Source organism: Argiope bruennichi, chromosome 3 (genome assembly GCF_947563725.1).
Source record: "Argiope bruennichi chromosome 3, qqArgBrue1.1, whole genome shotgun sequence".
NCBI classification, from domain to species: domain Eukaryota; kingdom Metazoa; phylum Arthropoda; class Arachnida; order Araneae; family Araneidae; genus Argiope; species Argiope bruennichi.
In genome coordinates this window covers 88,658,280-88,681,240 of record NC_079153.1, presented here as the reverse complement: position 1 = coordinate 88,681,240, position 22,961 = coordinate 88,658,280, and the positions used below count along the sequence as shown (strand labels likewise).

General features: G+C 29.5%; 1 protein-coding gene across 1 annotated transcript in view; it reads left to right on the top strand.

Annotated features, from left to right (window-relative positions):
• LOC129963368 (clotting factor B-like) overlaps positions 1-22,961 on the top strand; it is a 109,701-nt gene that overhangs the window by 26,695 nt on the left and 60,045 nt on the right. Inside the window, exons 3-4 of the mRNA XM_056077702.1 lie at positions 8,767-8,875; positions 18,947-19,107. Coding sequence (XP_055933677.1) covers positions 8,773-8,875; positions 18,947-19,107 — 264 coding nt within the window. The 5' untranslated portion in view covers positions 8,767-8,772. The remainder of the gene's footprint in view (positions 1-8,766; positions 8,876-18,946; positions 19,108-22,961) is intronic.

Below are 22,961 nucleotides of genomic sequence, written 5' to 3'. Positions count from 1 at the left end.
AACAGGTATTTTCTTCTTCACGTAAAATTCCTAATATTTCGTCCATTGACTTGTCACGTTGGGTTTTGAGAATTTCTCGCACCTTAGAGAATTTTCCTTTCAGCCCGCGCACTGTATAATAAACGAGCTCCTTAGGTGTGACATCCAGTCCTAAAGAATGACATTTTGTAGCAATTCCTCTTGCTCTGGCAACATAATCGTTTGCCGATTCATTATTTTTCATTTGAAGATTTTTCAATTCATTGCCGGCATCTATTTTGCGGTCTTCTGCTTGACTCGTAAATGTTGACTTTATTTTATCCCAAAGAATTTTTGCATTTTCTTCTGCTGCGAACTGTAGGGCCTGTTCGTCTGACAATGATAACTTAATGTAAGCAACGGCGTCAGAATTTTTCTGGTTCCATTCTGCTGCATCTTTTTCACTTAGATTATCTGGTTTCACCGCGGATATAACAGAGTTCAATCTTTTCAAACTCAGCGCTGCCTGTATTTTCAATGCCCAAATGAAATAATTTGTTCCATTCAGCTCAGGGACATTTACTTTATCCATGCTTGCAATTTCGTTTTTGACAGTTTCGTTTCAGTCACACAGTTCACTTAGAAATTTTAACGAAACATTTACCACGAACCAGAACCACGCTCTGCTACCAATTTGTTGTTACTTTTCAATAATCTCAGCATGGTTTTTGAAGACAGCACATTTATTGGACATAGAAAACGAAGAGAAAAGAACACAGGTATTTACAATTAAGCAAACAGCATCTTGTTCGCGGGAGGAATGGTGCCGGAACGAAGCACCAGAAGCGGAGTCACACAGATATTCCTACGCGAGAAAAATAGTCCGCTCGCTTCATCCCAACAGTTTCAATTCAAATAATTTTGAGGTAATAAAGAAATATTGTAACTCTATAAAAGCAGAGTCCATGAACAAAATGAGTGCGAGAGATCACATAGTTCTATTTGTTTAGAATTAACAAAATATTTATTATTTCCTGTTTGCTCACAGAGAAGTTCTCGGAAGTTGACACAGAGAAAGAAAACAGAAAATTATTAAATATAATTATTTTAAACACTCTAAAAGAAAAGCTGAATTAGGATTCGAGGTGCTATATTCTTTCTTATAATATCTTGTGGTGATGTTCATGTAGAGTGTAGTGTAAAGCATTTCATCGCTATTAGAAAAATAAACTCTTTATTACACTAACAACTATCGGAACATCGCTGCTTAGCGCACGTATATACAGAACGGGGATTCCCCGGGAGAAGTATTAACATAGATTGTATTAGGGAAAGTAGATAGGTAGCGCTTTAGAATGACATGATTAAAGATGGCGCTACGATCACTACATGAGTATCCCCCTAGTGAACAAGGAGAACGACAAATGTGATAATACAAGATAATTATACGCGTATAAAAATAAAACATCACATAATACAATAAGTATAATATAGGATAATGATTTCAAATGGTAAATAGAAATTGAAGTAAATAGATGCAATAATATATGAAATACATAAAATTACAGTTACAATATATATATATATGCATAACAATTTATATCTCAGTAATTAATCTCGTTGGAAAATGGACATGACGTCCACTACGAGTGGTAGTTGGTTTTGTCGGTAATTGTTCATTTTTAGAAGAAAGTTCACCTTGAGTTTTATGAATAGTTGCAGGTATAGAAGGTAACGAGTCATTAGATCCTGTCAACACATATGCAGGTTTGACACGGTCTATGGAAACTGTTACATTTTTATTATTAACTTTTAATACAAAAGTTTTATCTTTCCTGCTGATTACAAGGTGTGGACCAGTGTAAGGAGGTGAAAGAGGAGGTTTAACACTGTCCACTCTCAAAAATACATGAGAGCAAGTACTTAAGGATGGATGAATATAAATAGGTTTAACCGAGTGTCTAGACGTAGAGATAGGATTTATAGATTGCATTAGTGCTTTGAATTTTGATACATAAGTATCTGTTGGTACTGATAGATCTACTTTTGAGGTTAAAATGTCAGAAGGCAATCTGAGAGTTGTACCAAAGACTAATTCAGCACATGTGGCATTAATGTCCGGTTTAATTGCAGATCGAATTCCGAGTAAAACTATGGGAATAGTTTCAGTCCAGTTTGGTTGACAATGGGCTATAATAGAACTCTTAAGATCCCTGTGGAAACGTTCTACAAGTCCATTGGATTGGGGATGGTAGGACGTTGTGCGGATTCGATTTGTGCCCAAAATATTATTCAAATGTCTAAATAGATGTGAATCAAAATTTTTACCTTGATCTGTAGTTATAGTTACTGGACAACCGAAACGAGATATCCAATTATGAATTAGGGCTTTACATGTTGTTTCAGCAGTTATATCTGAAGTAGGAATAGCTTCCGGCCATCTGGTAAATCGGTCAACTATTGTCATACAATATTTATAACCATCAGATAGTGGGAGTGGTCCTATGAAATCAATGTTTATATGGGCAAATCGAGCATCTGGCAAAGCGAAAGTGCCTATAGGAGATTTTGTATGTTTTTGAATTTTAGAACGTTGGCAATTATGACAAGATTGAACAGAATTTTTAATAAATGAATTCATGTTTGGCCAAAAATAACGTTTAGTAATCAGCTTTCTTGTTGCTCGAATGCCAGGATGAGAAAGATTGTGAATATTTTCAAAAACTATTGAACGAAAAGAATTTGGAATGTACGGACGAGGTGAATTAGTAGATAAGTCACAATACAAGGTTACATCCTCTAAGGGAAAATATTGCTTTTCTATTTTACAATTTGAAGACTTCAGATATTCTTTAAGTTCAGAATCATTTAACTGTGCAAGTGAAATGTCATTAAAATTTAAATTTTTCTTTGAAATTGAATTGATTTCAATGCGAGACAATGCATCTGCAACAATGTTTTCTGTACCCTTGACATAACGAATGTCGGTAGAAAACTGGGATATGAAGTCTAAATGTCTCAGTTGACGAGGTGAGCATTTATCCGGCTTTTGCTTAAAGGCTTCAGTAAGGGGTCTTTGATCAGTATAGATTGAAAATTCCCTACCTTCCAGCATGTGTCGAAATTTTTTTATAGAAGCATAAATAGCAAGAAGTTCTCTGTCGTATGTTGACCAATTAGTTTGACTTTTAGAAAGTTTCATTGAGAAGAATGCAATAGGTTCCCAAATTCCATTTGAAAGTTGATTTAAAGAGCTTCCGATAGCAAATAAGGATGCATCAGTCCACAGACTTAAAGGAGCTCCAGGAATCGGATGTTTGAGTAGGGTAGCTTCGGCAAGAGCTTTCTTAGCATTAGAAAATGCCTTGTCAGCTTCCTCAGACCATTGCAGAGTAGTTTCAGATTTTTTTGCTGGCCGTGGTGATTTCTTTTTGTTAGTATGGCCTTCAAGAAACTTAATCAAAGGTGATAATATGTGAGCTGCCTTGGGAAGAAATCTGCGGTAAAAATTAAACATACCCAAAAATCTACGAAGTTGAGTAAGGGTAGTGGGTCGTGGGAATTCTTGAATTGCACTAACTCGATCAGGAATTGGAGAAATACCTTCTTTGGAAACTTTAAATCCTAAAAAATCTAGGGTAGGAACACCAAATGTACACTTAGAAGATTTAATTGTAAGTCCATAATGGTCTAATTTTGAAAAGAGAGCTCTGAGATGCTGTCTATGCTCTTCGATTGATTTTGAAGCAATTAATAAATCGTCAATAAAAGCATACACACCATCTAAATCTCTAGTAACTTCATCAATAAATCTCTGAAAGGTACTTGATGCATTGCACAAACCAAATTGCATCCGAGTGCTCTCGAAGAGTCCGAATGGAGTACAAATAGCTGTTTTATGAACGTCCTCGGGAGCAATCGGAATTTGATGAAAAGCTTTTACCAAATCAATATGAGAAAAAATTGTGGTTCCATGTAGTTCGCTAGTAAAATCCAAAACACTGGGAATCGGATATTTGTCCTTTTTGGTCTGAGCATTAAGAGCTCTAAAATCACCAACAGGACGCCAATCGTCACTTCCTTTTTTCGGAACCATATGTAGAGGAGAGGCATAATTGCTGTTGGATGGCCGCATATGGCCTAAATCCAACATATGCTGAAATTCCATTTTAGCGATTTTTAAGCGATCGGGTGCTAGCCTACGAGGTTTTGCATAAACAGGAGAACCAAAAGTTTCAATATGATGCATAACAGAATGTTTTACAGTTTGGTTTGCACATGGAGCTTTAACAATATTAGGAAAATCATTCAATAACTTTGAAAAATCATCATTACAAAATACAGATTTTACAGAATGAACATCAGTATTATTAAGAATAGCATGAGCATTTATATGTGTATACATATCATTTAAACGACGATTTCTTAAATTAGGTTGCAAATTAAAATGATGTAAAAAATCTGCACCAATAATTGCAGTTTTAATATCACAAACATAAAAAGGATAAACAAATTGTTTTCTTAAACCTAAATCTAAAGATAATAACTTTTGTTTATAAACATTTATAATGGAACCATTTGCTGCAAAGAATTTTTGAATCGGAATACACAGTTTATCATTTCTAGTCGCAGGAATCAAACTACAATCACTGCCAGTGTCAACAAGAAAATTTACATTTGATTTTCTATCGCGAACAAAAAGGCGACGAGAACTACTGGGCGAGGCGTATGTCGCCGCTACTCCTTGCCGTTGTGGTTTGGCTGATAATTGCAAGGCGGAATGCATTTTTGTGCTTTGGAGTCGTACTTCCGATGATACCAACAGATATCATCATTACTGGCAGGGCTTTTCCGTCGAAAACGAGGTTGGCGATTCCGTGAATGACTTCTGGAATGGCGACGCATCTGTGCAATTTCTTTACGCAACATTTTAATTTCTGATAACAGTTCAGAATCAGCTGTAGCAGTTGCATTTGAAACAGCACTTACCTGGTTTGGTGTTATATCCAGTATTTTGTCGGCTATTTCAGAGGCTTTTTGAGGTGTCAAAGGTTGTATTGAGGCAAGAATCGATTGCACATTAGATGGTAGTTGCTGAAGAAATAATTCCAGTAAGAGAGAATCGGCAATATTGTGACTTTCGGCACGTCTTTGCATAATTCTTAACAGCTCGGACGGCTTTCTATCATGCAACTGCTCTCCAGCCAATAACTTACGAATTTCCTGAGATTTTGATTCTCCGCATCGGGAAATTATCTCAGATTTAAGTTGGCTGTAAGGGTCAGTTGCATCTGGCGAAAGAATGATATCGCGCACAGTTATCGCGATTTCAGGTGGCAAAGTGCTCACGCAGTAGTTGAATTTAGTGCGAGAAGCTGTAATTGGCTTTGGAATAGCCAATTCAAATGTTGACTCTACCATCGTAAACCATAGGGAAGGGTCGGACGGAATGAAGTTAGGCATCTTCACAGCTGAGATTTCCTCCATCATGAAGTGCGCTTTCGTTTCAAAACGAAACTTAGTAAGATAATATTAATCCAATTAAATCAAAAGAGATGCGTGATTTCTTATCCGGGTCACCATTTGTGGTGATGTTCATGTAGAGTGTAGTGTAAAGCATTTCATCGCTATTAGAAAAATAAACTCTTTATTACACTAACAACTATCGGAACATCGCTGCTTAGCGCACGTATATACAGAACGGGGATTCCCCGGGAGAAGTATTAACATAGATTGTATTAGGGAAAGTAGATAGGTAGCGCTTTAGAATGACATGATTAAAGATGGCGCTACGATCACTACAATCTTTTTAATGTTTATTTTGAAAATTTTCATTCATTTGTAATAATACAGTTTTTTTAAACTGTAATAATACAAATAGATGAAAATTCAAATGTTATATTTGGATGTTTGTGAATACAAATAAAAAAATGATAAGATGATGGCACTAGGGTTCGCAAGCTTTTAAGCATAGTGAGCTTTGTTTTAGAAACTAAATCTATAATCTATTTTATCTTGGCGCATTATATTTTTTGATGAACAGCCACGTTCTTTCGAAAGCAGTCGTGTGGATTAAAAAATTAACTGATGTAAAGGAAAAAATATTTCTTATTTAATATAATTTTATGAAAAGAAGATATTTCTTATAAGGTCTGTATGAGGGATATACTTTTTTTCATTTTCTGTTGATAATTGAAATGAAACCCAAATTAATTCGGTAATTCGAAAGTTCAACAATTGCAGCTTTTTTTCACACTTTGTTTCAATTTCTATTATGTCAAAAATCCAACTTTACAAAGCTATGAAAAAGTTAGCTTCAAAGTTAAGTAGAAAAAATCGGAAACACTTTTTGAACAGATAATATAATTGTGCCAATTTGGAAGAATTAATATTTAATTTTAATAATAAATTTCTGGATATGTTGAAAGAAAAATTAAATTTCTATTCGTACCATTAAAAATTGGCTCATCACCCACATTATAGGAACCCATGTAATACAATGTTAAATGACATGCACAATTGCATGTGTCAAATACTGTTGCCGCATGATGTGATTCCATTGAACCAATGACGATTATGATGATAATACTTAGATTATTTAATTTTTATTAAAATTGAAAAATGAATTAACATGTGAATAAACATTTGGGACAATTTTCACTTCCTCTTTCTTAAACAAGTTTCAACAACTTTCTAAAATGCTGTATATAAGGCTTATTCAACTGAGAAAAGTTTTAATTATGGATCATCATAAACTATTTTAATTTATTCATTAAGTATTGACAACTAGGCATCCTATTGCTGAATAACTTTTATTGTGTCATCATTGTTTGTAAAAAATTCAGGCGTATATGTGAAAAGTCCTTCAATTTTTACTTTTTAATCGACGAAATAAACGAATAGGATATATTGTAAGCAGTCAAGAAAGTAGGCTTCAAAATGTCGATAACTAATTCCTGTTTGGACTGTTCTCAAATCGAAAAAAAAATGCTTTTGAACTATGTCGAATCTGTAGGCCAATGTATGGTAATAATAGCTCTGAAAATCAATAAACTGGAATGACTGGGTGTTTCTTGTGCGGTTTTCAACTAAAGTTCTAATGAAATACTCTAGAAAATTGTCTGTATTACTGTGCTCCTACAAATATCTAAATTACAAATGCTAGATGATAAATATTGAAATACGGTTTTGTTGCAGAAATGATAAAAGTGAATAAAAGTTTTCAACAAATCCAACGATGTCTTGACTGCATGTCTATCATACACAGTGAACGCGACTATCGAAAGACATCGAGTTAAACAGATGAATTTCAAAATATATAATCAAGGTTATCTATCTGTATGTTATTTTGGAGTCAACTGATTAAACCGCGTCACCTGTAAACAGAAAATGGTTCTGTCAAACTTTCTGTCTATTAATCTGTTTATGTGGATACAATTATGCGTTTACGATTATAAAGTTATGTGGTTTACGATTATGTGGATATGATTATTCTTAACACAGGATAGTATTTAGCAAGCGAATTTTTTTTTGAACAAATTGATCGATGTCTTGACTGTCTTTCTGTCTGTACATTCCCACACAATGAACGTGATTACTCGAAAGGCATAGAGTTCAATAGATAAATTTCAAAATATAATATCAAAGCTATCTATCTGTATGTTATTTTGGAGTCAACTGATTAAACCGCGTCACCTGTAAACAGAAAATGGTTCTGTCAAACTTTCTGTCTATTAATCTGTTTATGTGGATACAATTATGCGTTTACGATTATAAAGTTACGTGGTTTACGATTATGTGGATATGATTATTCTTAACACAGGATAGTATTTAGCGAGCGAATTTTTTTTTGAACAAATTGATCGATGTCTTGACTGTCTTTCTGTCTGTACATTCCCACACAATGAACGTGATTACTCGAAAGGCATAGAGTTCAATAGATAAATTTCAAAATATAATATCAAGGTTATCTATCTGTATGTTATATTGGAGTCAAATGATTAAACTGTGTTAGTAGTAAACAGAAAATGGTACCGTCAAACAATGGCACTTTTTGTTTATTAATCTGTTTATGTGAATGCGATTATGTGGTTTACGATTATGTGCATACGACTACTCTTACGATTACACGACCGGTTTAGCACTTAAGCTGTAGCTTTATACCAAACTTCTCATAAAGTTGGCGAAAGAGAAGAAATTCAAATGCAGATTTGATTGTATTCACTGTTTTACAAAATAAGCGCACAAAATTTCGTATGTCTAATCTATATTATATATAATTATATAAATAATTTTATATATAAATGATATAATAACAGAAATATATCACAAATAATTTGAAAATGATGAAGTTAGAGTGGAAACAAACCGAATCATATATCTCTGTGACACTAATTAATACACATTGATTGTCAGTAACCAGCGGGAGTGGTATGCATATATATATATATATATATATATATATATATATATATATAATATAAACTCGAACACCCAGACAGAGAGCCTTCATGTGAAAGGACTTGATTCAAAATTTGATAGAATTCTAAAAATAAAGATTTTAAGTCCATATACCAAATTTTATTTATCCATCTCAAAGAGTTTTGAGTTATCATATTAACAAACAGGCAATTAAGCAAAATTATCGACATATATAATGCCAAAAAAGTATTTTTTCGACTCAAGGGTTTTAAACATGGATATTCCTCAAAATCTATTCTTTTTATTATTATTACAATATTAACTATACATTTGGTATTCCAGAAAATAATAAGACAGAAACAAATTATAAAAATTAATTTCTTTCAGGAGCTGATGGAAATTTTCCTCCTGTTCATTCTATCATGCCTCTGCATGAACATTCAGTGTCTGGAGGAAGAAAATGGCAGAGCGAGGAGGCCAATCATCAAAAGACAGAGTAAGTTTTTCATCCTTGTAAAAGAATTAAGTGCTTCAGAAAATATTTGAAAAGTTTTTGTTCATTTAAAATGTTGCTGCTATTCATTGCACATTAAACGTGCACTCAAAAATTTATATATTGTTGTAAAAACTAAAGCTTCGGAGAGCTAATTATTTAAAAATCTCGAATAAATTCTAAAAATAATATTTTGAAACGAGATAAGCCAGGAAATATTTTGTTATTGTAGCAAAAATACGATTGTGTATTAAATATGCATCGTCATATATATTATTAATAATACATAAAATGTGTGCATTAGAATTCTGACCAATAGGAAGTTTTTGAATTATTACATATAGGCATATACAAGCAAGAGCTTCATTTTATGATGCTTAATACTTGTGGAAAAATTATATCTAAATTTTTATTCGTTTCACCTGCTTATTAATTATAGTAGGTGAAATATTATTTTAAATAAAGGACTTTAAGCAAAAAGAAAAATTCCTCGCTTTCCCCTCCAAAACTGACCGCATTCTTAAATTCTTAATATAGCTATTTTAGATAATTTCCATGAATCAACTCTTGGAGTTTACTGTAAGTATACTTTGGCTGGTCTAAATAAAATTCAAAGCTTCTTAATTCGATCCATTTTGGTTCACAGAAGAAAGAAACCGTCTTTGTTTCAAATGCTTCTTGTTTAAAAAGAATATGTCGCTAAATATGATTAGTAGAATCGGAGAATTGCATAAAAATGTAGGCGGTTAGATTGGTATATGTATGCATTTGCTTCTTTAGCTTCCGAAATAAAATAAATTTTCGTACTAGATACAATTATTACACATATTAAATAAAGAAACTTTATGATCTGAATATTATTATTAGATTGAAAAGTGCTTAGTGAAAAAAAACACCAACTTATAATATTTATGCTGTTCCTCCTCATTTATTGGATATTACTATAATAGAAGTTTTCTATTATTCATGTGGAAAATACTGAATGTTTGATATCATTTCTTTTTGTGTGTGTTTGTTCATTAGTATTAAATTTATATCGCCGTGACATTAAAAAATTCTTCTGTTCTCATGGTATTTTCACTTTTATAAATGGAAAATCTTTTCAGTCTATATCTTTTTCCTCTTATATATTGTGTTACATAGGATATTTCTAGATTTTGAATGACAATTTGTTAAATAATAACGTTTTTGCTATTTCTTTTACTAATATTTTTATTTAAAATATTATTTTATTCATTTAGGTATTCATTGTTAGTCTTTTTTATTGATGTTAATTCTATAAAATGAAGCAAAATTATATAAAAAATAAAATTTAAAATAAATAAATAGACATAAATTGTTTCTTGATTGCTCTTATCTGCGGTGTCGCCATCTGTAGTGTAAATTTTGAAGTATAAGAAATTCTTTTAGTGCTTTAGTTCTGGTTGTATAAATTTGCTTGATTAGAAAAATAAACATAACATGAAACGAGATCTAAGATAAGACATAGAATGTGCTTTCATTTATTTTAGTTTTAGAATGTTTATAGAATGACATTCTATAACCGGGCATGATTAAAAAAACTTTTAAAGCACTTCACAGCTTAGGCCTCTGAAATAGAGTTGCTAAATTTGGCATTTAGTTTGCTTCCTATATAAAGTTTTATTCAAACATTAATTATATTTTAATTTATTTAATTTTTAAGAAATTATAATATTTTTTTATTAAAATCTAGTTTATATCTTCTCATTTTTTTTTCTTTAACATGATGGAATATTATTTCACTAAAATTATTTTTATTTCACTTTAAATTGAAAAATGTATCTATTAATTTTCAATGCATACATTTTCTACGCACAATCCGCTTTTTTATTTGTAATAATTTTAAAAACTATTTTTAAGTATATTTTGCTTTAATATTTTTCACTGGATTAGTTATTGGATTTATATGCACTCATTTTGTGACAACAATAATTACATTTTTTTTTGTTTCGCTTCGTTACTGCTATTAAATCATTATAAGCAAATTTTAACAATAAAATAAAGAACTAATAAAGCAAGCATAAAGTATCACCATGTTATGATATTTTGGAAAAAAAGTCCCCTTTTTTTGTGCATTAGTGCAGCTAATCATATATTTTTTTATTAATGGTGTTGTAAAAAGCATGAAAGTGTTATACGGTTATTCATTATTTTAAAGATGGCACTATAATGTGCCCTTAATGAACATTCTTATTTTAATTTTGTATCATTGAAATATGAAAGGATTTAAGATTTTTTTCCTTTGAAAAGCTGCTTTTCATATGTCTTATATTGAAATTTTATTTTTAAAATTTGTTTTATCGGAACACTAAGATTTTATTATGATTACAGACACTTAAGTTTTCAATGAAAAATTGCAGATAGATTGTTAATTTTAATCCTTAAAAGCTTGATTTTTGAAATTAAACTTTTAAAAATATCAATGTGTTCATTGTTATAGCCAGATGAAGAGAAAAATAATAATAATAAAAATCACTATATATATTTTAGTATATTTTAGCCTATAGATCAAAATTGGGACTTCAATGAAAAATTGCAGATAGATTGTTAATTTTAATCCTTAAAAGCTTGATTTTTGAAATTAAACTTTTAAAAATATCAATGTGTTCATTGTTATAGCCAGATGAAGAGAAAAATAATAATAATAAAAATCACTATATATATTTTAGTATATTTTAGCCTATAGATCAAAATTGGGACTTCAATGAAAAATTGCAGATAGATTGTTAATTTTAATCCTTAAAAGCTTGATTTTTGAAATTAAACTTTTAAAAATATCAATGTGTTCATTGTTATAGCCAGATAAAGAGAAAAATAATAATAATAAAAATCACTATATATATTTTAGTATATTTTAGCCTATAGATCAAAATTGGGACTTCAATGAAAAATTGCAGATAGATTGTTAATTTTAATCCTTAAAAGCTTGATTTTTGAAATTAAACTTTTAAAAATATCAATGTGTTCATTGTTATAGCCAGATGAAGAGAAAAATAATAATAATAAAAATCACTATATATATTTTAGTATATTTTAGCCTATAGATCAAAATTGGGACTTCAATGAAAAATTGCAGATAGATTGTTAATTTTAATCCTTAAAAGCTTGATTTTTGAAATTAAACTTTTAAAAATATCAATGTGTTCATTGTTATAGCCAGATAAAGAGAAAAATAATAATAATAAAAATCACTATATATATTTTAGTATATTTTAGTCTATAGATCAAAATTGGGACTTCAATGAAAAATTGCAGATAGATTGTTAATTTTAATCCTTAAAAGCTTGATTTTTGAAATTAAACTTTTAAAAATATCAATGTGTTCATTGTTATAGCCAGATGAAGAGAAAAATAATAATAATAAAAATCACTATATATATTTTAGTATATTTTAGCCTATAGATCAAAATTGGGACTTCAATGAAAAATTGCAGATAGATTGTTAATTTTAATCCTTAAAAGCTTGATTTTTGAAATTAAACTTTTAAAAATATTAATGTGTTCATTGTTATAGCCAGATAAAGAGAAAAATAATAATAATAAAAATCACTATATATATTTTAGTATATTTTAGCCTATAGATCAAAATTGGGACTTCAATGAAAAATTGCAGATAGATTGTTAATTTTAATCCTTAAAAGCTTGATTTTTGAAATTAAACTTTTAAAAATATCAATGTGTTCATTGTTATAGCCAGATGAAGAGAAAAATAATAATAATAAAAATCACTATATATATTTTAGTATATTTTAGCCTATAGATCAAAATTGGTACTCTCAAAAATAGCAAGATTTTCTTCAAGCTAAACAGGCGCTTACTAAAAATAATTATAATATAGTATAAATAAGATACGCACCTACCTCAAAAGTATTTTTATTTTTCGGGAAAATAAAATGCGTTAAAAATTTATTCCGCTCAACTTTTTCTAAAAATATGTCACTCGTTCAATACGGCGGAGAAACAAAATGCCATATTAATTGAGGAATTTTGGCAGATGACGTTTATTCTTTAAACTTTTGTTGAAAGGAACATTATGGAATGGTAGTACATACAACCAAATATTAAAAATAAACGAATTACAAGTGTACAACTCGATTTAAAAATCCGGGGTCAAATTTGAAACTTAAGGCATTTAAAAGTAAAGTTATTAAATTTTTATTTTAGTAATCATCATGCATTACCTGAATGAAAATCGCCAACTAAATTTAAATTATACATTGAAGTACGTTTCTATGCAGTTATACTTAACAATAAAACGGGTTAATAATAATACAATATTTGTAAATTAACTTTATCAAAAAACGCGTTTTATCCCGATAAAAACAGACTTTTGTTTGGAATCAGTTTTATGTCATTTTGAATGTGCACTAGAAAATTTATCTTCAAAATAATTGCTTTGTTAAATAAATAAAATATTAGTGATTAACATAATTTTTAACGAATTTTTTTTATCGTTATAAATATAAGCTGTATGACTATGCTAATAATAGAAACAATTAGCATATTGTGCAAGTATCAACAAACATGAAAGGAACCCCTCTAGAAATGATTTAGTTTTTGTTAGGATTTTTAATTTAATTACCTAACAAAATATCCATTTTATTTTCGAAGTATAATATCCGTTATTTCATAGAATATGATAAATTATTTCATAAAATATGATAAATTATTTCATAAAATATGATAAATTATTTCATAGAATATGATGATTTATTTCATAGAATGATTATATACTCGATTAAATAACTGATAAATCATCATTAATTATTTCATGAAATAACTAGATAATCTATAAAGTAACTGATAAAAAACTCATCTTTAGATATTTCATAAAATACTATATGTTCTATAAAATATTTGATAAATCATCGTTAATCATCTTTATGAATATCTTATCTAGATATTCTGTGGATATAACTAATAAATCATCATCAATTATTTCGTCTTATAATTGATTATCTATGAAATAATTAATAAATCACCATTAATTATTTCGTCTTATAACTAATAATCTATGAAATAATTAATAAATCATCATCAATTATTTCGTCTTATAATTGATAATCTATGTAGCAACTAATAAATCGTCATTAGTTATTCTATGAAATAACTAGATAATATATGAAGCAACTGATAAAGCATCTTTAGTTACTTCATGAAATATTATATTTTTTATAAAATATTTGATAAATCGTCATTTATTATTTCATGAAATAACTAGATATTTTATAAAGTAATTAATAAATCATCATTAATTATTTCATCTAATTACTGAACATCTATGAAGTAATTAATAAATCACCATTAGCTATTTCATGAAATAACTAGGTATTCTATAAAACATCTGAATTATACATCTTAATAGTATCATATATCCAAAATTAGACAGTTTATTAATCCAAATTTAAACAGTTTATTAATATGAATGTATTGTATAATTTATACATTGTTGGATATCTGGGTCAAATCTTGACTCTTCTTTTAGTTATTTTTGTCAGTAAGAACAAAAATATTGCCATTTTCAGCAACTTTTAAAATTGCCATGTTACATTGATTATCATATTTAACTTCCTAAAATACAAAAAAAAAAGTAAAAACTGGGTAGCTGCGCAACAATGAGTTATCAATATAATAATAAAAAAGCTTTTTCATAAAAAGCAGCTTATATTATTTTTAATTTTTTTTTTCAAAATGCCATGCACAGAAAACATGAACTGTATAACTTCTCTAGCCTGTTCGAAAATGCTTGAATAAACAGAATTGCGAAAATAGGTCTTTATGATACATGTTGGCATTTTTTATAACTAGATTGCTAATTTATTGCAAAAACTATGATGTTTTAATTTTCAACAAAGACCATAAACATACAATGTGTTTTAACGTAAACTGTATATATTATTGCAAAAGTTTATAAAATATCTTATCCAGTGTGAGCTTATCCATTATTATTTTCTGTGAATTAGTTGAAAAAAGGATTTATTGAAAAAGGATCTATTGACAGAAGGCATAATATATATTTAAAAGAAAATAATTATATATTAATATGAAAAGTCTTAGCATGTTGTAATAACATAAACATAACTTCGCTCATGTAATAACGAATTGCCCAATTATTTTCTCATGAATGATTATTAGTAAAAAATTTGTTTCATTTTAAATAGCCAAAGTTTATTACATGTTACACTTAATCAATTTGTTTAATAGAAGAGTTAGAAGAAAAATGTTTCTTATAAGAATTTTTTTATATTCTTCTTATGGATTATTTAAATATTTCTAATAGGTAGTTGTTATACACATAAAAAAAATCTGCCTGAATATTTTATCATTTTGTGAAACAAACATTATAAATTATAGTCTACCTTTGCAGATACAATTCCTTAAAAATAAATTTTTAAATAATATTTACTGCAACACTTGAAAAAAGGAGGAAGTAAATGAATTTTGAAAAATAAATTTGGGGTCAAGATAAAAAAATATATATAAGCTTTTATTAAAATAAACTTCAATGAAAATCTACTTCCGGATAACGATTCTAAAGGGGTTTGAGTCATTGCGCTCTGTTCATTTTTTATATTTTTTTAAACACTTTTGTAGTTTTTTTTTTATTTTTTTTATAAAACTTTGTAACATTTATTATGAAATTGTTTCAACTATACTACTGGCATTTTCTTGGAAAGTTTTCCGCCTGTTTCCGATAACTTGCACCGATTACCATATGGACAATGGGCTGTTGTTATAAAATTTTAAAATTCCATATATGGAAAGTAGTGCTTTTTCCAATATTTATGTCTATTAATAATCAGTACTGTTTTACGTTGGTAAAAATGGCAAACAATAAAGCGAATTTTCGGTATATAATTCTTTTTCGGCATCAAGAAGTCATCAATGTTTTTCAGTAACGAAATCATATGCTTTGTTTACCTGTAGAATTCTGTAAGAAAAAGGTGATTTGTAAAACTCATACAGGGCGAATTTGGCATCAAAGACTGACAATGTTTTCTGATAGGGTATCCGGGAATGATGACGACCAAATCAAGGCATTGATCACAGCATAGACTCAAAGTGTCGAAATGAACTATTTATGGACATGTAATGGGGCTTGGCTTATGTAGTTCGTCTTAAAGTGGGTTACACTCAGCCAGCTATAAGATTCTAGTAATTCATGTTTGCGTATAAGGAGGACTATGCATGCGCTGAAAGAGCAGACAATCGCCTCTACGGGACAAATACTTGCTACTGTATAATTTCTGCCCATGCGCAGTCTCACTATATGGATTATTGCTGGCTGAATGTAAACCCTACATTAATGACTGGGTATGCCATGGACTGAGTAATTTTTAAATGGACCTTTCCACATGCTAATGGACTTTGTTTACATGCATCATATAATTTTTTTACCACTGGGATTAGAAGAGCATTCTTTACCAAGAATTAATTCTGTCAACTGAGTAAACAAATAAATAGGTTACCATGCTGGGTAATTTGAAATAAACCATTGGCCAAAAGTTCCAGAATTGGTGAATCGTAAAAGAATAGTAAAGGGATCAAGGAAAAGGAAAGAGACCAAAATAACGTTAGGTCACATATACTTCTGACCAGACCACCGGGGGGGGCACCTCGAAATGAGGATGAGATGCTTCCGGTATGGTGGTTGGATCTCGCCACCCTGGTGGGTACATAAATAGGTGGTAGACCTAGCTCCTCCCATCGATGACAGAACGTACTTCCTTCGAGAAGGGTTGTACCGTGGCTGATGGCCCTTAGGATTTTACCACCGTTCCTGCCAATGTTGTTATTGCGGCGGTCCGGTCATTCAGTATTCTTTATCCGTGTGCCTTCGGGCTTGTCGGGGAGTCAGTGATAGGACTATACTTCTGACCACCTGGCGAAAGTTGCTGAGAATGGCTGGAATGCATTACTCAAGCTCTGATTTGGCACCTTCGGTCTATTTCAGTTCTACATGCAGTTCACAAGGGAAGGGAGTTTTTTTTTTTTTTTAAATCAATCTATGATTACTGGAGATATTTCATCTAGTGGTACATTTTAATTCTGGGGAAAATTGGGCATCTTGTGTGAGAAGAAAGAGCTTAGATAAACAAAACTATAAATTACAAAATATTATTAGAATTAAAACGACAGTTGCAATTAGGTTTGTCATATTACTACAACCTTACATGAAATAACACCATTAAAAATCCTGGTTGACTTTTATTAATTATTTTAAGCAGATAAGCGTGCTCGAAGATTTTAATAATGCAGTTTTTTAGATTTTTATACTTCAATATTTTTGATGGAAAGTGTGGAAACGCTTGCTTTTAAATTATTTTTATATAAATTTAAAAAAATATCTTTGGGTTGAATTTATATTGAAAAAGATAAAATTTTAAACCAAAGTTCCTTCAGTAGATTCTTTAATATTTTCAGTATTTTCTTGTTTAGCACATGACATTTGCAATGTTTTCTTGTTAAGTAAAAGTAAGATGCCAACAAGCCTCACGAGGACATATTTTTGTACGTTTAATTCACCTTTTTCAAGTCAAATATAAAATCACAGACAAACATAATTCTATCCTAAGTGTCGTTTACTGCTCCTCGAGTACATGCATCTAACATTGAGAATTACTTGTTTTTCAGGTTATAATTTGAATTTTAATAAGTAAAATCAGAAACGGTTTCCCTTTTTTTTAATCTCTGCTTTGCTTTTAATTCTGTAACACTTTGGTTGTAGTTTACGATAGAATAAAAAGTAAATTAGAGGTTAAATATTTTTAAATTAATTTATTAATTATGTATGCTTACACATAGTTTATATTCTGGTAGAAGTACTTAAATACTGAAATTTAAAATTTTAAGATGTGATATTAATTTGATTCATGGTGTTTGTAAATTATTTTCTTTTTTATTTACACAAAGAGAAAATTTTCAGATAAAGTTTCATAAATTTTATATATACTTATTTAATTCACAAATAATTTTGTTGAGATGTTAATTAAATGGGTTGTTTCGTATTTTTTGTTAATATAAATAAGCAAAATCTAATGAAAGGTTATTTTCACATAAAATACTTTTAAATAATCATTAATAGCTTCACAAATATTTTTAATTAGAAAACAGAACTCTTTCAAATTTATTTTCTAGTTTTTATGAATTTATTCAATTATCAAAATTTTTTCTGAAATGATTTTCACTCTAAAAAAATCAATGGAATATTTTTGCTAAAGCAAATATTCTATTTTACGAAAGGTTTAATTTTGTTTGATTAATGTCACATTTTGAAACTAGGCGAGGATTGGAAATACGGAGCCATAATCAAGTGTCTTGAAAGGCATCTGAGTCAGCAATCTCTGCTTACATGTTCTATACGAATATGAGGGCGTCTGTCCTCTGCAGATTTGGCTTAAACCAGGTGTAAGTGAACACTGATTATTTAATTGATGTGTTCATAGTGATTTGGCTTTCGAACTCCGATCCTTTGAAGCCGAAACCTTAAGTGTGCCCTCAGGCTCTCATGGTTCATATTTTAAGCTCAATATTTGTTGCAACAGAAATTCGATAAATTGAATCAAATTATTTGTGAAAATATGGCTAAGATGATATATTTAAAATCCAATTCAATGAATAATGTTCATCCTTTCAATTTCATTACAAGCATGGTCTTGCATCTTTTGTCTTTCATGACATGTTGTAATATGAAATCTAAAAAAAAATTAATCTTAAATATTATTCACTTACGATTATCGACGTATTTAATAAATAAAAAAAATCAGAAATAAAAATTATTTTTTAAAACAAATTTTTAGTTTTGATTTCAAATTGAACAGAATTGAAATTGACAAAATTATATTATTTTAGAATTATTTTAATGGAAATATCAAGGGACTAAAGGAAAATTTGAATGGAAATTACTCGAATGAGCCAACTTCCATTGTAATTTCTTGCTCGATCCCACCTGTTGTATAGGATCCATTCTGCGAGATCTTGTCTAATCTGTTCTTATAAAAACTGCTGTAAAATTTTATAAGAAAATTTACTCTATACTTTTTCCCTTGGCAGTTATTTTCCAATCAAGACCATGTGTTACTCCAGAGAGACAACCTGGTGTTTGCAGTGCTATAGCGCGATGTCCTCAACTGATGTTGGACCTCAATCGTCTTCGCAGATCTGTTTGCATGCAGAACCTAATCGTTCTTGGAGTATGCTGTCCAGTCATACAGGTAAGATTCCTAAATTATTCCAATGAAAAAGGAAATTAAAAAGAAAAATGCTATTATGCAAAACATTTGTACAAGAATTATGAATACAAAGTGTCAAATTTAAAGCTGAAATACAGATAATATTTTAAGGAGCTCAGTGTATTTTTTTTTTTTTTTTTACTGAGCCTAATGCCAAGCAAACGATTTCAGAGATATTTCTTCAGATTCCGTCTGATTCGCATTACCATTAGCTTTGCAGACAATATTTAAACGTTTTTGACCTTATCTTTACAATGGAATGTTATTAAATAATCGGAATGTTGCAATTTTTCCTCTCCAAGATCGCTGGAGTGTCTCTAAGGACGCTTGACAATGTACAGGGGATTAGGATATATCACATGGAAGTGAAATCAAGATGAAACAGTTTTTACTTTGCTTCCTCTTCCCGCTTCTAGTTGACACTGGATATGCGGAAGCAGAGAAAATCGCTGCCGCCTGCCTCTGGATAGAGGAATATATTCAGGTCATGGTCTTCAGTGAGTAATTTCTATTTTGATTAGTAGTCGCTGAAGTAAGGAAACGAGGATTTGAAAATGTTAAACTAAACGATTTTTCCAGTAGATTCTATCTAGAAGAAAACTGTATTGTAGCTGCTTATCTGCTTATTATGATAGGAGGCATATGCTGTACTGATTGAGGTTTCTACCAGTACAGGCGTTGAGTTAGAACAGATATGTGACTCTAAACTTTTAGACTTTGACATCACCCTCGAAATAAACTGTCAACCCGCTAGATATATGGTAGAGACTCTCATTCCATTTGGTGTAACATATAGAGTCATGAGTCATGGTTAGGTATGTTAGAGCAAGTCTCATGATCTACGTTATGCATTAGACTTATATGATATATTTGGAATGACTTACAGTAAAGGGAAGTTGTGGAATCTTCAGTTCATCAAAGCAACAATCGAACATCTAGTTTTTACTTTTTTTATCCAATATAAAATTGTACTTAGATCCCATATGAAAGATAACTTTTTTCGTGTAGAGCTTTCAGAATAAATTGGTTTACTAGAAGCTAGCATTTCATTCAAAATTTCATCCTCGCCATCTGATTAAATTTTAAAAATGCGAAGTCCATTCTAAAATAGTACTCGTTTTATTTCAAAACGGGATGTAAATATGACTAAACTGAACTATTCAGTCTGCAGTTATAGCGAACAATTTATTAAAGTTTTGTAATAAAACAATGCTTATACCAACGTTTCTCACACTTTTTTACTTATGTATTTTTGATGTATCATCGCTGCTCCAAATATCCCATTTTCATCCTATTATGCATAATTACTAACATCTACATACAAATCTATCAGTGTCAACCATTATAACCTCATTCCGAGCACCCCCTGATACCAAATCAGGTATGCCTGGGAGTATGCTTACCACGGGTTGAGAAATTTTGGTTTATACGATCGAAGGGCATTAAGGATATATCTGCTTTATTAAGTATCTAGTGCCACTAAATAATTGAACTTTCGAAAAAAATCACACGAACGTTGGTAACCATGTAAAATTAGACACCACTACTATCATCTTGTATATGAAATCTTTCACGAGAAGGTATGCCCCGCCATCGAGACTGCCACATTTTACCGATGTTTTCAAGGTAGTTGAAAATTTGTTTTCTTAAGTGGAGGCTTTTCATTTTTGTCCAACATGTTTTAAGTCGTTATAAATGAATATAAAACAGTGTCTTTCTTATTATTTTTAAAATTTTTGTTATACATATAAATATATAATTTAATTTCAAGCCAATATAAAGTACGCCATATTGAAATATGATGCAATGAATCAGAATTCATTTATAAGGTTATTCCTAATCAAGAATAAATATTGAATCAATAATAATAATAATTTATTTTATTTAAAATTATTGTTTAATTTTAATTCTTTATAAATGAATATAAAATAGTGTCTTTCTTATTATTTTTAAATCATTGGTATACAGATAAATATATATTTTAACCACAAGCCAATATAAAGTACGCCAAATCAAAATTCGATACAGTGAATCAGATTCATTTATCAAATTATTTCTCATTAAAAGTAATTATAGAAGCAAGAATAATTATTCGTTTTAATTAAAATGATTGTGTTTTAATTCCTTATGAATGAATCTAAAATAGAATCATGATTATTGCTTTTCAAATCCTTGTCATATAGATAAGTATATTTTTTATCTACAAGCCGATATAAAGTACGCCGAATAGAAATTCAATACAGTGAATCAGATTCATCTGTCAAATTATTCCTAATCAAGATAAATACTGATATTTGTTATTAGGTGTTATTATAAATATAAAATTTATTACAATATATAATATATTTTATTTTAATCCATAGGTTTCTCTATAATATTAATTTAATAATTTAAATACTACTACTAATAAAAGTATTTTATTTTTTATATAAGTACTCCATTTAGGATACATAGATTATTAGACATAATTATTATATTAAAAAATTTTCTTTTCACCTACAAAATTTTGCTGGGGGGATAGCATTTTTAATTTGCTTTATATTCACAACTCATAAGATGCAAGTATATTAAAAGGGAGTAATTGTTTGTCTAAAAGTTAAATTGCACAATGCATATAGATTGATCTTGAAATAAGATAATTAGTCAAAATATTCTTTAAGAATTTAGAATTCTCAAAGAAAACTAACTCATCCCATTCAACAAATTGCAAGTTTTAAAACTAAATAAATTCTGTTCTTTCTAAATATAAATAATACTGTTTAAAGCTTAGTGAATCTTACTTTATTCTTGAATTTTTACCAGCAGTCAAAACAAGAGTCAACTAAGCAAAGCATTTATTTTCGGTTGATGACAATAGTTAACCTAGAGAAAATTCATTCAAAAATTTTTTGCTGAAACCATCCAAACATGTAAATAAATTGAAGAGTTTCTTAATAGTATAGTTACATCATTTCAATTGTATCTCTCTGCAAAAAAACTTACACACCATAAAACATATTCGATATGTTTAATTGTCACTATCAATTCAATTGTGAAAGATAAAAAAAAGGCACTAATTCACAATAGTTGTCATAAAAACATCAGCAAAGCGACGATGTCTCCTACAGATTTTTTATGTTGCAAGGACAAAATAAGAATCCAAAAATGTATTTTTTAATGACATTTCCACTATTTGAATAGAGGACATTTGAATCATTTAACATTTCAACAAATTGGAACATAAAACCTATTGATGCAATAAAATGTTTAGAACAATACCACATAATCAAACAAATAAAAAAAAAAACCCTGCTCAGCTCTTGATGGAATCGGAAATCGCATAAGTAATCAGAAACCCGTTTGAAGGAACAATTAAATTTCACGGTTTTCTGATAATGGCATGTTTGAACCTGTAATTAACAGGAAAGTGCTTCCTCTAAATTTTCTATATTAAAAAAAACTAGCTTTTAAAATTTTAACATTATCAAAAGTATTTAATTGAATAGTTTTATGGAACAATGCATTTCATCATTATAAAAATTGTTAAAAATTTTGTATCAAACTAAATTTAATATATTTATCAAAAAGAACAAAATTGCTAACATTCAATTTTTTAGTTTTTCGATTTTAAAAGTTTTTCGATAATATAATTTTTTTTATCAAATAATATTTTCAAAACATACATATATAGATAAACATATATATAAAATGGTAAAAGCAACAAAGATTAGCAGAATTTTTAATTAACATATTTTATTTAATCTTTAAGATTTGAATGAGGGTCGCGGTGACTTGGTGGTAAGGTGTCGACTTCATAACCAGAGGGTTTCAGGTTCGTGACCCGATTCACCCGAAGA